The sequence below is a fragment of the Marmota monax genome, unplaced genomic scaffold (assembly GCF_021218885.2).
Source record: "Marmota monax isolate L192 unplaced genomic scaffold, Marmota_monax_Labrador192_F-V1.1 WCK01_AAM20220418_F8-fsc00237, whole genome shotgun sequence".
In the NCBI taxonomy this organism is placed as follows: Eukaryota; Metazoa; Chordata; class Mammalia; order Rodentia; family Sciuridae; genus Marmota; species Marmota monax.
This window is the reverse complement of record NW_026694627.1, coordinates 380882-395134: the sequence shown is the minus strand read 5'-3', so window position 1 is coordinate 395134 and position 14253 is coordinate 380882. Positions and strand designations below refer to the sequence as shown.

Here is a 14253-nt window from a genome sequence, read left to right as displayed (position 1 = left end):
CGGGGCAGTGAGCTGGGAGCAAAACCTGGGTGTGGGGCAGGGGATCCCGGCTACCACAGACCTGCCTTGTCCTATTCCAGGGTCTCGAGGAGTCCTGGGGGAGGGGCAGATGGGAGTGCCAGGTGAGGACAGTCCCTTCCTCCCCGTTGGCCTCTCAGCCTCCCTCACTCGCCTGCAGAACTGCTCTCTATAATTCTAGGGTGCCCACCCCCTGTCCGAGGCTGGCACCGTGCACGAGGGCACTGGCAGTGGCTGGGGGCTGGCGTGTCAGTTGGCATGTGCTCTGGGAATCAGTGCTCGGCTGCCTCCCAAAGCATGAGCTCAGTCCCTGGGCAGAGAGTCTGGCAAGGGATGCGGCCTGGCGGCTGCCCCTGCCCACCCCATGGAGCTGGGAGGGTCCTGCAGGTCCCCAGAGCCAAGGCTGCAGGAATAGCAGGGTGTGGGAGGGTGAGAGGGCCCAGGAGGGAGGGCGTCTGGGAGCACCTGCGGGAGCAGGGAGGACAGGACAGGTATCCGAGACTGCCCAGAGGCAGTCAGGGCAGGCTTGCCCAGGCAAGGACACTGGTGCCCAGGCGCTTGCAGTTTGTTGTGGGCCTGGGGTGGGAGGCGGGGCTCAGCCTGGAGGCTGCAGCTAGAGGCTGCTGCAGGGCGTGGCCTCCCCTTGAACCACAGGTCTATGCCTTTTCTGGGCCTGGTACTAAACCTCAGGCAGGGGCAGCTGGGCTGCAGTGGCCAAGGTATCCCTCCTGGCCCTAATAAGAAGGGCTCTGGGGACCTGGCCGAGGACCCCGGGGCGGCCGAGTGGAGCGGGCAGGCACAAGCCACCACTGTGCTCGCTCTGTGCTTGAGGCGCCCACTGGGCGGGCGGGTCCTCGAAGGGCTCTCCAGTCCCTGTGCTGTGGCCCCACCCCAGAGATGCTCACCTGTGAAGGACAGTGTTTGTCACCCACCTGGCACAAGCTCTGTGGGGGTGGTTAGGCAGCTCTTCCTCATGAACAACCCCGGTGTCACCTTCTCTAAATTTGTTTTTATTTATTTGTAGCAACACTGGGGGTCACACTCAGGGGCACTTTACACTGGACCATGTCCCCCCAGGCCTTTTTATTTTGACGGGGGCCTTCCTGAGTTGCCCAGGCTGGCCTTGAACTTGCCATCCTCCTGCCTCAGCCTCCTGAGCAGCTGGGGTCAGAGGTGTGCGCTCCCAGGCCCGCCCCTCTCTTCACGGTAAAGACAAGATGACTGGCCTGCCGTCCAGCTGCTCGGGAGGCTGAGGCAGGAGGTTGCTCCAGCCTAGGAATTGCAGCCGCACCTGGGCAACAAGAAAAGTTAACAATAAAACGAGGACAAGACACGGTCTTGGAGCACTCTGTCAAATTGCCCAGGTGACAGGGCCAAGGGTGTGGGGTCGGAGCTGAGACTCCTGGTCCAGCCCTGGTCTAGAGCTGACACTGGCCGCCTCCCACCAGGGGCTGCCTGGGGCCCGAGGCCAGTCGCAACTGCAGACACTCTGCTCCTGTGGCCAGCAGGTGGGGATGAGAGGAGCATGTGTCCTTGTAATGTTGGTCACTACTGTCCCCAGTGTGGCCTTGCCTCACGCTGGAGACATGGAGGTGGAAGTCAAGTGTGTGAGTCGTGACAGACAGACTTGGCCCTGAGGGTGGGGCTCTTGCTCCATCACACGGGGCGGCTCCACAGCCTTCCTGTCCTGGCACCCTGAGCTTGCAGGCCCCTGCGCCTGTGGGTGCTGTGGACATGGAGCTGGCGAAGGGCCCACAGGTATGGCAGCGGGCCCCAGTCTGCAGGGAGATGTCTGTCCCTGCCGTTCCCAGGCCCCTTCTCGAGCCACCCCTGGTGGGATGTGGTTTCAAGGGTACCAGCAGGCTGCCAAGGTCAGCCGCTCCCTTCAAGGCCAGCTCCTCCGCCCCCTCCCCTAACCACATCCTAAACTTTCTAATGGCTTCAGGATGGGGGAGCCAAGCTGAGCTCTTCCGGGGCTGTGCCGGGGGCAGGGCCGCCTGACGTTCCTGACGTCGTCCACTATTGATCAGAGTGGGCAGCGGGGGCCAGCGCCTGCTGCCCGGTGGCCCAGCGGCTGCACGGCTCCTCCATGGGGAGCTGGCTTTGTTCTTTCCGGGGTAAGCCACCACATCACCCTCTCCTGGTTCCCGAGGTTCCCGGGTGGGAGCGCTGTCCACCAGGTTGGGAGCAGTGGGGACGGGGGGGGCTTTGAGCTCCGTGGGCTCAGACAGGATGCTGAGCAATTGTGGAGTCGGCCACCCCTGTGGGTGGTCTGAGGTCCCTTCTTAGGGACGGTGGCATAGTGGCGGTGTTGCTGGATGGATGCCACAGCGGATGGCTGACCTTCGGAGGGTCCCTGCCTCAGCCAGGGTGGCCCAGGAGGGACAGACTCAGTCCTCCCAAGTCTGGCGGATGCTGCCAGCAGGCGCTCCCTGTGGCAAGGGGCGCTCCCTGTGGGCTGCCTCCTTTGCCCGGTGACCTCTGGGGAGAGGAGGGGCTTTGAGCAGGAAGCTCTCTGGGTCTCGTGGGAATTTATGTGTGTTCCTTAGTCGGGGCCACCGCAGAGTTGGGGCCACCACAGAGGGCATGTGGGGTGGGGACCAGCTGCATCTCAGCTGGGGCATGCAGGGGAGTCTGTGTGGGTCCATCTCCCAGGCGTGTGCCTAAGGTGGGCACAGATTTACACCAGGCAGCCCGGCAGGCACGCTGTGATCCCCGGGAGGACGGAGCCCCGTGGGGTGGGAGGGGGAGAGGTGCCATGGGCGACAGGGACAAGGGCAGTCCGGAGCTGAGATTTCTTAGGTGATGCCAAGAGCCGGGGACCTGCTCCACCTGGAACACTCCTGCTTGGTGCCTGTGCCCTTGGCATTATCTCTATTTTTTTTTTTTTTTTTTTTGGTACCAGGGATTGAACTCAGGGGCACTTAACCACTGAGCCACATCCCCAGCCCTATTTTCTATTTTATTTAGAGACAGAGTCTCACTGAGTTGCTTAGGGCCTCACCGTTGCTGAGGCTGGCCTTGAACTCATGATCCTCCTGCCTCAGCCTCCCAAGCCACTGGGACTACAAAGGTGTTACCTCTATTACAACTACTTCCCGTTTCCAGAGGGTCCTGGTGTGGATGGTGACCGGTGCTCCCCTTACTCCCAGTCCCCGTGTGTGGCCAGGGTGCTTTTGAATGCATTAAAGGCTCCAGGGGTCCAGCGGAGAACACCTTGAGCCCCTTTAGCTGTGTTGAAGATGCTGTTTCCCAAGCTTATTTGAACTTAAAGGTTAATTTTTTTTCATGATATCTAGTCACAGCCTGTGGAACTGTGTCCTGTGGAGCAGTTAGGGCGGGGGCCACCTCCCCGAGGGTCCAGGTCCTGGCCTGGGACCCTTGTTCCCTTCTGAGGCTATCAGGGTGGAGGATGGAGTTCTCCGTGCTCCTGGATCATGACATGCTCTTTTCACGGGTCCCTGCAAGGGCCCTCGTGGTTCTTAATCGATCCCTGTGTCCCCTGCTCCCTAATCCCTTGCTCCCTCCCCCTGCATCTGTGCCGGGTGTCCATGTGGGGCTCTCGCTAGAGCGACTTTCCCACCAGGCAGCATGTGACCAGTGCATCTCCATGTGACCTGGAGAAATGGCTTCTAAGGGCTGCTTGCTGGTCTGAGTGACACTGAGGCTTAGGGACCTGCCCCTCTATCTGGGGGTGCTAGGATTCTGGCTTTTTAGTTTTGTGAACGTCAGAAGGGTTTTTATACTTTCTGAATCATTCCCTTGGGAAGTGGGTCAAGGATGACAGTCCCTTGCTTTTATTTTTTTCTCCTAAGAATATTATATTTTACCTGGATTGTGCTTTATCCGTTTCAATATTTTTATTCCGTGGGCTCTGGGTAAAGGTCAGAGGTCAGCAGGAATGACCCCGGGCCCGCTGGGGTGGCTTTAGCGGTCCAGGGCTCTGGGGCCTGTGTGAGGCCCTGGGTTTTATCCCCAGCACAGGAAGGAAGGAAGGAAGGAGGGATGGAGGGAGGGAGGAAGGAGGAAGGAGGGGGGAAGGGAGGAAGGAAGGAAGGAGGGAGGAGGGGGGAAGGGAGGAAGGAAGGAAGGAGGGAGGGAAGGAAGGAAGGAGGGAGGGATAGAGGGAGGGAAGGAAGGAAGGAGGGAGGGAAGGAAGGAAGGAGGGAGGGAAGGAAGGAAGGAGGGAGGGAAGGAAGGAAGGAAGGAGGAAGGAGGGGGGAAGGGAGGAAGGAAGGAAGGAGGGAGGGAAGGAAGGAAGGAGGGAAGGAGGGATGGAGGGAGGGAGGAAGGGAAGGAAGGAAGGAGGGAGGGAAGGGAGGAAGGAGGAAGGAGGGGGGAAGGGAGGAAGGAAGGAAGGAGGGAGGGAAGGAAGGAAGGAGGGAGGGAGGGAGGGAGGGAGGAAGCAAAGCAGCCCCAACGTTGAAATGAGCTGGGGCTCTGGAGACGGGTTGGGTTTCTGCTCTGATGGCGCAGGGGCGAGACCCTTCCGATCGTCTGAGACCCAGGAGGCAGTGTGGCCTTTGGAGCTGTTCTGAACTTCAGGGTCCTGGTCAGTGGCAGGCTGGGAGAGGGAGGCACAGCCAGGGGATGGGTGTGGCCCAGTGAAAGGCAGGCTGGGGCCTCCTGAGACGGGCTCTTGGGGAGGTCTCTCTGGATCAGAATGTTGTTTGAGGCCTTGGGGGACATCTGGCAGCACGCGGCTGCTGGTTGGGCAGGTCTGGACAGGACAGGAACGCGGTCTGGGCTGGGCAGAGCTATTGGGAACCAGCTTGGCCTACACGTCCTGTACCGATTGTCCTTTCTAGAGGCCATCAACCCCCAGCCCCCTCTAACAGGAGCAGAAAGCTTGGTCTCTCCTGTACCCTGTGCGACCAGCTCAGGGCGGACCCCAAGGATTTATGAACGGCTTAAGGGAGTAACAGGGTAGTGTGTGGGCAGTTTCCAGGGCTGCCAGGGCGTGAGTTAGATCATGGAGTGGGCACAGCGTGAGAGGGGGTCCCAGCCCTGCTCACTCCCTGGACAGGGGTGGGGCAGGTCAGGACCTGTGGCTTCTCTTTCTCCTCCTCCCATGTGCATTGTAGGGAGGTGGGTCTTAGGTGGGCCTTGCATCCAGGGGAACTGGCCCAGCTGGCTCCTGAGAACCAATTGTGAACTTTCAGGAGTTTTGCAAGTCAGGTAATAGAGACATTGTTTAAAAACCAGGCTGGGGGCACAGCTCGGTGGTGGCATGTGTGAGAGCCTGGGTGCGTCCCCAGCACCACACACAGAAGAAGAAATAGATGGTGTGAATTTAGTGAATGACCAACTGCTGGCTGCGGTGGTGCGGAGAGCTTGATCTCTCTCTAGCACCCTGCGTGACCAGCTCAGGGCCGACCCCTCCACGCCCAGAAGGGGGCTGCCAGCCCCTCGGCTCCCAGGGAGGCAGCGCCCAGTTCCCCGGGAGCCAGGGGGCTGGGAGCCCCCTTCTGGGTGTGGGGGGGTCCGAGCTGGTCGCGCAGGGTGCAGGAGAGACCCAAGATTTCCGCTCCTGTTAGAGGGGGCTGGGGGTTGATGGCCTCTAGAAAGGACAATCGGGTCAGCCCCCTCTGAGAGGGTGAGGTGGCCGCTGGTTCCGTGACTTCTGGGGCAAGAGATCATAGGAGACCACTCGAGGCCGAGTCCTTCTCTTCCCATGCCAGACCCCCACGCTCTCGGTCCGTTTCTTGGCTCTGCCTGGGACGTGGCATGGGACCTGCTGGTTCCCGTGTGTCCCACCTCTGCTCCCACCCCTTGCTGGTCCTCTCTCGGCCACGCCTGTGGTCCCCAGTGGCCGGCGCAGTATCAGGCACCCAGTGGGTGCTGGCTGAGGCTGGGCACAGTACTTGCTGGGCCCTGCTGCTCTGGGCAGTGGTGGACTCAGGGGTCCTAAGGCCCAGGCCCTGCCCTCAGGGAGCTTCCAGGGGCTCACCTGGGAGGGGGTGTGGGCTGAGCGAGGCCTCCCCCAGCCGAGTTTCACAGCTTAGCACCCACAGGCCCCTCGCCCTTTATGGACTCCTGGGGAAACTGAGGCACGGACATGGGGAGGATGACTCCAAGGACTCTTTGGGGAGATGGGGGCTTCCAGGGGGATTTCTTTGTTGTCCCCAACCTCAGGCAGCTGAAGGGGAACTTGAGGAGGGTGTGGCCTTTAGGCGGGCAGCCTGTGACTACTGCAGAGGGGAAAGAAGCAGATGGCTAGGCTCAGGCGCCTCCGGCTTGAGACCTGGATTTTAGCAGCTGTTGAAACAACTGGTGGATGGGCCTGGGACCCCTGGAGGGGGCGGGGGTCAGGGAGAGATTACCTGAGGGTCCCCTGGGTAGGACAGCTGGGAACAGGGACAGCTGAGCAGGCTGCTTCTTACTAAGAATAGTCCCCTGGGTCTGCGGAGCCCCAGGAAGCCCCCTCTGTGCCCTAAGCAAAGGCGGCAGGTAGAGACGGCCCTGCCGGGCTCTGGTGATCTGTCACAGCAAGTGTCCAGAAACAGATAGGAAGGGGCTGCCACCTGCCAGGTTCAGCTGCCCGTGTGCTCCAGGGGGACGGCTCTGGAGCCTGACCAGATTGCCCTCTTTGGCCCGGGGACCTCAGCACATTCCCTGCCCCATTTCCTATCTGCAAGGTACAAATGTGGCGAACTCAAGGCGCCCTGTTCACTCTAAGTGGCAGCTGCCGTTTCAGTAATCATAGCGCTGACCCTTGTCGATGACGGCGGCAAAACCCACAGGTCCTTGGGTGACGTCAGGAGGGTCTGGGAGCTGGAGCATCACGGTGTGTGCAGTTTTCTCCTTCAAGGCTGCTTCTCCCCTAATAGGGGGCCATTAGACCTGGTGGAAGCCAAGGGGCATGGGAGCCTGGCAGGCCATGGCCTGTGAGCATGTGTGGCCTGCCTGTCCCTGATGCAGGCTGCTTGTTACAGAGCAGGGCAGGCCTCCCAGGAGCTCAGCGTACAGGCACAGAACCAGCCAAGGTCTCTGAGCCGCAGGATCTCGACTCACGTCCCAGGAACCCTGCAGAGGGCCCATCGCTCTACACGAGGGCTCTAACAGTTTGCCCGAGGTCACCAGAGCCTGCCTGGAAGCCCTTCTTGTACCTCCTGGGCCTTTCAGGTGCAGTGGCTCAAGCCTGCAGTGCCAGCGGCCCCGGAGGCTGAGGCAGGACTGCAAAGCCGAGTCCACTTGGGCAACTTTAGCAAGACCCTTTCTCAAAATTTCAAAAGGACTGGGCTGGGGCCCCCCTGGATTCTGTCCTCAGAGACCTGTCCCCCAGACCAAGTCTTAGTCCCTGAGGTGGAGTATGAATCATTCTCGTAGAAACCCCCTTGTGTGGCCTAGCACTTTACGCCTGTCTCCCAGGAAAAGCCTGTAGCAGACAGAGAGACGGGGAGAGCACCCGACTGCAGGTCCGTGGGCCCTGAGGCCAGCTCCCTCAGCTACGGGGACCCGCCTCCTGGAGTCATTGTGGGAGAGGAGAGTCTTGGGCTCCGCAGCCCAGGATCCCACCCAGAGCTTCCCTTTAAGCAAGACCCAGGGGTCCTTGAGCTGGAGGGTTAGACACCATTCCTCTGTAGAGAGCCGCAGGGTTCGCTCAGACTCTGGGACCCGATCCCTCAGGGGAATCCAAGTTCTGGGGTGACCATGGCCACATGGCGGGTGCTGATACACCCTGTTGGATGAACCCAAGTGCCGGCACCAAGAGCCAGAGGCCTTTGGCTGGAGCTCGGCTCTGCTGCCCACCATCTGGGAGCCATGGTGAAGCACCTGGTAGCTCTGAGCCTCCGTTGTCTCACCTGTAAATGGGGCAGAGGACGAGGGGAGACTCCCCGCGCAGAGCCTGGATGGGTGTCTGAGGCCTGTGGTCGTCCCAGTGCAGGGAAGCTCTTTGGACCCCCAAGAGCCCGGCTCTCACGCAGGATGCACCTTCCCCTGGGCAGGGCTCCGTGGTGACCGCCCAGGCTCAGGGTGGCTGCGTTGGTGGCAGAGAGCCCACCCTGCTCTCCCCTATACTTCTGCTGCAGCCCTACAGGACAGTGGCTTCCTGGCTCCTGAGAGTACCTGGCCAGGCTGTACTCTGGTGGTGTTAGCCGCTGTCCTCTGGCCCTTCTCTGGCTGGCCGTGGGAAGGACTGGAAATGGGCAGCTCTGGGGGGGCCTGGCGGTACTCTGCCCCCAGCCGCAAACCAAGGCCCATCTGCCTGTGAACTCTCCCCTGATGCTTGACTCGGTGGCATGGTGGGGGCAGCCTCACCCTGGGCTGGGGACAGGGAGTGGCTCAGAGGGTGATGGTTGGCATAGGAGGCTGCGTAGGACCCAACCCTCAGGCGGCTCAGAGTGGAGCCAGCCAGGCACACCCAGAGCACAGCTCAAGCCCTTTCTGTGGGTGACCTTGAGTGAGCTGCTCCCTATCCTGCCGCAGCACACCCAGCCCAGGCCTGGCAGCAGACGTCCTCCCTTGGAGCCCCATTGCTGCTGTATGTCCTTGAGCAAGGCCCTTGCCTCTCTGAGCCCAGTGGCTGGCCCAGGGGACCCTCAACACCAGTTCAGACCAGAGCCCGGGGTTCAGCCCCAAGAAGGGAGCGAGTTAGGTGCCTGCTACCCCTGGCACAGTCTGAGCCTGGCCCTGGGCTGGGGCTGCTGCTGGAGGAGGTGGGGAGGGAGTTTGGTGGTAGACGCTCTGAGGCTGCAGAGGAGCAGGTTGGGAACCTGCAGTGGGTTCTGGAATCCTCTGAGACAAGGAGGAGGACACAGACCACTCCCTTAACATCTGGGTCCAGATTAGGAGCTGAGGCCTGAATCCTCTAGTGGGGAGGTGGCAGCTTGGCATCCCCTAGGATGGGTCTATGAATCTTGAGTGACCTTGGGCAGTGGAAGTGACCTTGCTTACCAGGAAGCCCTTCTTAGCGCTGAGACCTTCCAGAAGGGCTGGGAGGGTGGGGAGTGCCCAGGGGGTGCCCAGGGCCATGCTGTTGCTCACTGGGCTCATGTGCCCCAGCCAGGCTTGGTCCTAACCCTGAGCCCCCCTGTCTACAGGCTCCCCACTGCACAAGCAGGCCTCGGGCTCACCGTCCTCCGCCGCAGCCCCCGAGAAGCCCAGCTCCAAGGCGGCCGAAGTGGGTGACGACTTCCTGGGGGACCTGGTGGTGGGCGAGCGCGTGTGGGTGAACGGCGTGAAGCCCGGCGTCGTGCAGTACCTGGGCGAGACGCAGTTCGCGCCCGGCCAGTGGGCGGGCGTGGTGCTGGACGACCCCGTGGGCAAGAACGACGGCGCTGTGGGCGGAGTGCGCTACTTCGAGTGCCCGGCGCTGCAGGGCATCTTCACGCGGCCCTCCAAGCTGACCCGGCAGCCCACGGCCGAGGGCTCGGGCAGCGATGCCCACTCGGTGGAGTCGCTCACCGCGCAGAATCTGTCGCTGCATTCCGGCACGGCCACGCCCCCGCTGACCAGCCGTGTCATCCCGCTGCGGGAGAGCGTCCTCAACAGCTCTGTCAAGACCGGCAACGAGTCAGGCTCCAACCTCTCGGACAGCGGCTCTGTGAAGCGGGGCGACAAGGACCTACGCCTGGGAGACCGTGTGCTGGTGAGTGCAGGTGGCACCCAGAGAGGCAAGCTGCAGGGAGGGGACTGGGGGACTTACAGGGGGTCCACAATTGGGCATGTCCTCATCAGCACCAAACCAAGGGACAAGGGAGCCAGGTGAAGTAGGCTCTGGAGACTTGCTGTGTGAACCTCAGTGAGCATCTGAACCTCTCTGAGCCTCAGCCTTCCCATCTACACAATGGCAACTTTAATAGCACCTGACTGGAAGGTTGAAATGTGTTACTACTGTCCTGCCTTCACACGGTCACTGATTTTTACTCAAATGCTCCATAAATACTGGCCATCTTTGACATCCGTTTATCCAGCCTGCCAACATGGCTGCACCAGACGTGCCCTGGAGAAGGCTGGGCACCAGTGCTCCCAGTCCCTGCCCAGGGCCAGGTGGTACCCACGCCCAGTCAGCTATAACCTGAGTGACCAGTGTTGTTGACGCCGGGAGAATTGGGTCACTGAAGGCTTCCTTCCAGGGGTCCCTCTTCTCTGGTGGTCCCAAATGTTAGAAAGTGGACAGTGGCCCCCAGTTCCTTTGGAATCTGGATCTGTCCTTCTATACTCTGAACATGGCAGTATTTCCTGGGTACCTGCTATGGCCAGACTGAGGGGGGTACCAAGATGAACAGGACAGAGCCTCACCTGATGTGTCCCAGCTGTCTCTGCCCTCCCAGGACCACAGTGTTGCGAAGGGGACAACACACAGGGAGGTCCCTGAAGGTGGCCTGGCATGAACAGCCGATGGGAGGCATTTGACTGGGGAGAGCGGGGCTCACCTGGAGCCCAAGACCCCAGAGTGGGGTCCCCAAGGGTATGGCTGTCTGGGCCCCTCTCTTTGCCCTGTAGACCCTGCTCCTCCTGCTCCCCCAAACCAAGGTTTCTCCCAGAGGCTTCTGGGAACAGCCTTTGGGGTAGGGGAGGGAGAGGAAGTGTATGTGCCTAGGGCCAGTTGGACCCTCGGGCTGGTGCTGTGAAGTAGCTTTGTCCCCTGCTTTCCATGACTGGAGAAGTTGAGTGACCTGTCTGGTGATGGCACAGAGCCTGATTCAGACCAGCCTGAGGCCCACCTCTCTCTGAGCCCCATGCCCCCCTCGGCTGCCTCAGGGCTGGCTGTCCCTCGGGAGCTTCTCCTGGGGTGGCCCTGTGGTGAGCCTGCAGGGGAGGGGAGATGGTGTCACAGACCTGGTTATCTCCCCACAGACTCGGCTGCAGGTCCTGAAGCAGCAGTCCCGGTGGCTCAGAGGCCTGGCCTGGGGGGCTTCCTGGGGGACGTTGTTAGGGCTGAGCCTGGGGAGTGGCCGGCATGCTGAGAGCGGTCCGTGGTTGTAGCGAATACCCAAGCAGCTAACTTACAAAGAAAAAGGGTTTATTTCAGCTCAGGGCCTTGGGGGCTGCAGTCCGTGATTGATTAACCTGTGTCTTTGGGCATGGAGTGGCACGTCATGGCTGGGGGACGGTGGGGCCCAACCACTCACCTCATAGCCAGGGAGCAAAGAGGAAGAGGAAGAGCTGGGGTCCCCCAGCCCCCCTCAAGGGCACACCTCCAGGACCTGGAAGAACTGCACCCCACTTCCCCAGTAGGGCCTCCTTAAGGACCAGAGCTTTAAGACATGGTCTGCAGCTGGGTATAACCAGGTGACAGGGACATACACTTCTTTTTTTGGGTTGCTGGGGAGTGAACCCAGGGCCTTGTGCATGTGAGGCAAGCGCTGCACCAACTGAGCCATGTCCCCAGCCCCAGGAGCTTCTTGACCAGTGGCCAGAGAGACCAGAGAAGCTGGAGAGGAGCAGGGGTCTGAGCAGGGAGCAAGGAGCCTCGGGGCAGGAGCACACCCCGAGGCTGGCCTGGGAGGCCCTGGTGGCGCTGGGCTTCGCCTGTTCACAGTGGAGACTGCAGAAAACCTGAGAGGCAGGTTCCCTGCTGCCCAGTGTGGGTTCGGGATCCGAGGTCAAGAGCCAGCCGGCTGCAGGGCAGGTCCCAGGGGAGGCAGGATGCGTGACCCCCTGCGGGTTCCTCACCCCTGTGGAGTGGGAAGCTCAGGCTCTGCATGCTACTGACCAGCCTTGGGTCCCTGCTCCCTGCAGGGAGTGGACACTTCTCTGTGTCGGGTATCCAGTGCCCAGAGGCTGGGCACACGGGGAGGACCGTCCAGCTGGCCCAGCAGCAGGGCTGGTCCGCCAGGGGCTGGCACTCGGGCTCCCAGCCCACCGAGGCTGCAGTCTGCCCTTGGGAGCGAGCCCCGACCCGGGCACTGTGTCCAGCACGCTGTGCCTTGTCACCTTGGGCCTGTCCACTGTCACACAGGGACGGTGGCCTGGCCCTGAATAACAGCCTGCGGGGCACAGGAAGGGGCAGTGGCGGCCACCTCTTTTATTCACTCAGCAAAGCCTGCCTTGGAGCGGACATTCCTGGGACTCTGGGTGGAGACAGGAGCGGATCCCAGTGAGGGGTGTCCACTCTGCAGGGTGCAGAGCCGGCCTGTGTGGGGGCGAGGCCCAGACACCGATGACACCGCTCCTGGGGTGGCCGGGAGCCACACGACTGTCACTCCCACTCAGGACAGTTGGCCGTTTCTAATAAAAGTAAACATGTCTTTGTGTGACCCAGCTGTCACCCCCCTGGTGTTCACCCAGGTGAGCTGGAAGCCATACAACCCACCACCGCTGCTCAAAGCAGCAGGTTCCCAATGGTCACAACTCAGCCTCGCCACTGGGAGGACCTTGTGTGGCCTTGGGCGGTGGCACATCTGCCATCGGAACGTTTTTCGGCAATGGGAAGAAATAAGCCATTTGGCCTAGAAAGGCCATCACATGTATTGGTAAGTGACAGCCGCCTGAACAGCCGATGTGCTGCGTTATTCCCACTGTGTGACCTTCAGGGCCAGGCAAAGTCACGGCTGCCTTTTTTTATTTTAATGAAACTGGGGGTTGAACCAGGGAGGCTCTACTATGAGGTACACCCCAGCCCTTTTAAAAAATATTTATTTTTTTTAGTTGTAGTTGGACACAATACCTTTATTTCACTTACTTATTTTTTTATGTGGTGCTGAGGATCGAACCCAGGGTCTCTCGCATGTGCGAGGCGAGCGCTCTACTGCTGAGCCATGACCCCAGCCATCCCCAGCCCTTTTTTATTTTTATTTTTTATTTTGAGACAATGTCTTGATAAATTACTGAGGCTGGCCTCCAGCTTACAATCCTCCTGCCTCAGCCTCTGAAGTTGCTGGGATTACAGTCACGAGCCACCATGCCTGGCTTGGTTGAAAAATCTTTAGTCCCCGCCCTGACCCTGGTGGCTGTTCCTCCATCCCTCTGTGGGATGGACACTTGGCCCCAGAAGGGGGTCCAAGACAACCTTCGGGTGAGGGGATCCAGGCAGTGTGGGCTGAGGAAGGAGGGTAAGGGGAACACTTCTGCTCTGGAGGCGGAGTCCTGTCCCCAGCCGGTCTCCTCCTCTCTCACCCGCTGACACTGGTGGCCCAAGCTGTGCCCTCCATGGTGGAGATGACAAGAAGCTTCTCCAGGGAAAATGAGAACAAGAGAAGGTGATGCAGGCATGAGCCAAACACGGTGCCACTCAACATGCATATTCGTGCTCATGAATATTCATATGGTGTGAATGTTCACAGGGACTCCTATTGGGTGAGCCAAGGCGCTCTGGAGATGAAAGACGTGAGTGCAGAAATAAGCCCCGTGGAGGTGTCGGAGATGTCTGAGAAAGGAGGGCAAAAAGGGAGGGGCAAGGGCAGAGAGGACCAGCAGGAACTCGCGCTCGCTGAGGGCGCAGGGGCTGGGGTTGCAGAAGGAGGGGTCCCGGGGAGGGAGGCTGGGGTCGGGAAGGACTGGAGCAGCGCCCCATGGTCGGCAGGTGCCTGGCCCCTGGGCAGCCAGGACAGCAGCCCGCAGGGGGAAGGAGAAGCCACAGAACCTGGGACATAGACATGCCGCGGGGCTCCTGGGTGGACAGGTGCTCCCACATACGGGCTGGGACTGCATGTGGCTTTGAGAGTTGCAAGGGACCCTGGACAGCGGGGGACTCGGAGATTCTATAGGGTCCATCCAGCTGCACTTCAGAGCGAGGGTAGTGGGCCTCAGAGGTGGCGCCTCCGCCTCACACGCTCGAGGCCCGGGACTCCAGCCCCAGCCCTGCAGAAACCAAGGCACAAGTGAAGGGGATGCAGTCAGAATGTCACCCCAGCTTTGTATCAGCTGAGACAGTAAAAATCAAAACCTTGAGGTCGTCAGCATGCTGCTCAGAGACAGGGAGGTCAATGGGAGAGTGGTGTCCCGTCACCACCACCCACCCCCACCCCTGTTCCAAGCGATTGTTTCTGGGGAGAGGAGAGAAACTGGGGCTTTCCTGATGGCTCTGCAGGTATTTGACTCAGATACTCACAAGTGCAGCTGGGACTTTGGAATTTTAAAACAACTGCTACGGTAATGTCCACATTTCTTTTTTTTTTTTTTTTTTTTGGTACCAAGGGTTGAACCCAGGGGCGATTAAACCCCCGAGCCCCATCCCCAGCCCTCTTTTGTATTTTATTTAGAGATGGGGTCTCACTAAGTTGCTCAGTGCCTTGCTTTTGCTGAGGCTGGCTTTGAACTTGCCTCAGCCTCCCGAGCCACCTTTCT

At 60.4% G+C, this 14253-nt stretch overlaps 1 protein-coding gene across 5 annotated transcripts in view; it reads left to right on the top strand.

Moving 5' to 3' along the window:
* The window catches only part of Clip2 (CAP-Gly domain containing linker protein 2), a 57254-nt gene that overhangs the window by 14482 nt on the left and 28519 nt on the right, over positions 1-14253 (top strand). For all 5 annotated transcript variants that reach the window (XM_046422779.2, XM_046422777.2, XM_046422780.2 and 2 more), the window contains exon 3: positions 9063-9610. In XM_046422779.2, the coding sequence (XP_046278735.1) occupies positions 9063-9610 (548 nt within the window). The remainder of the gene's footprint in view (positions 1-9062; positions 9611-14253) is intronic.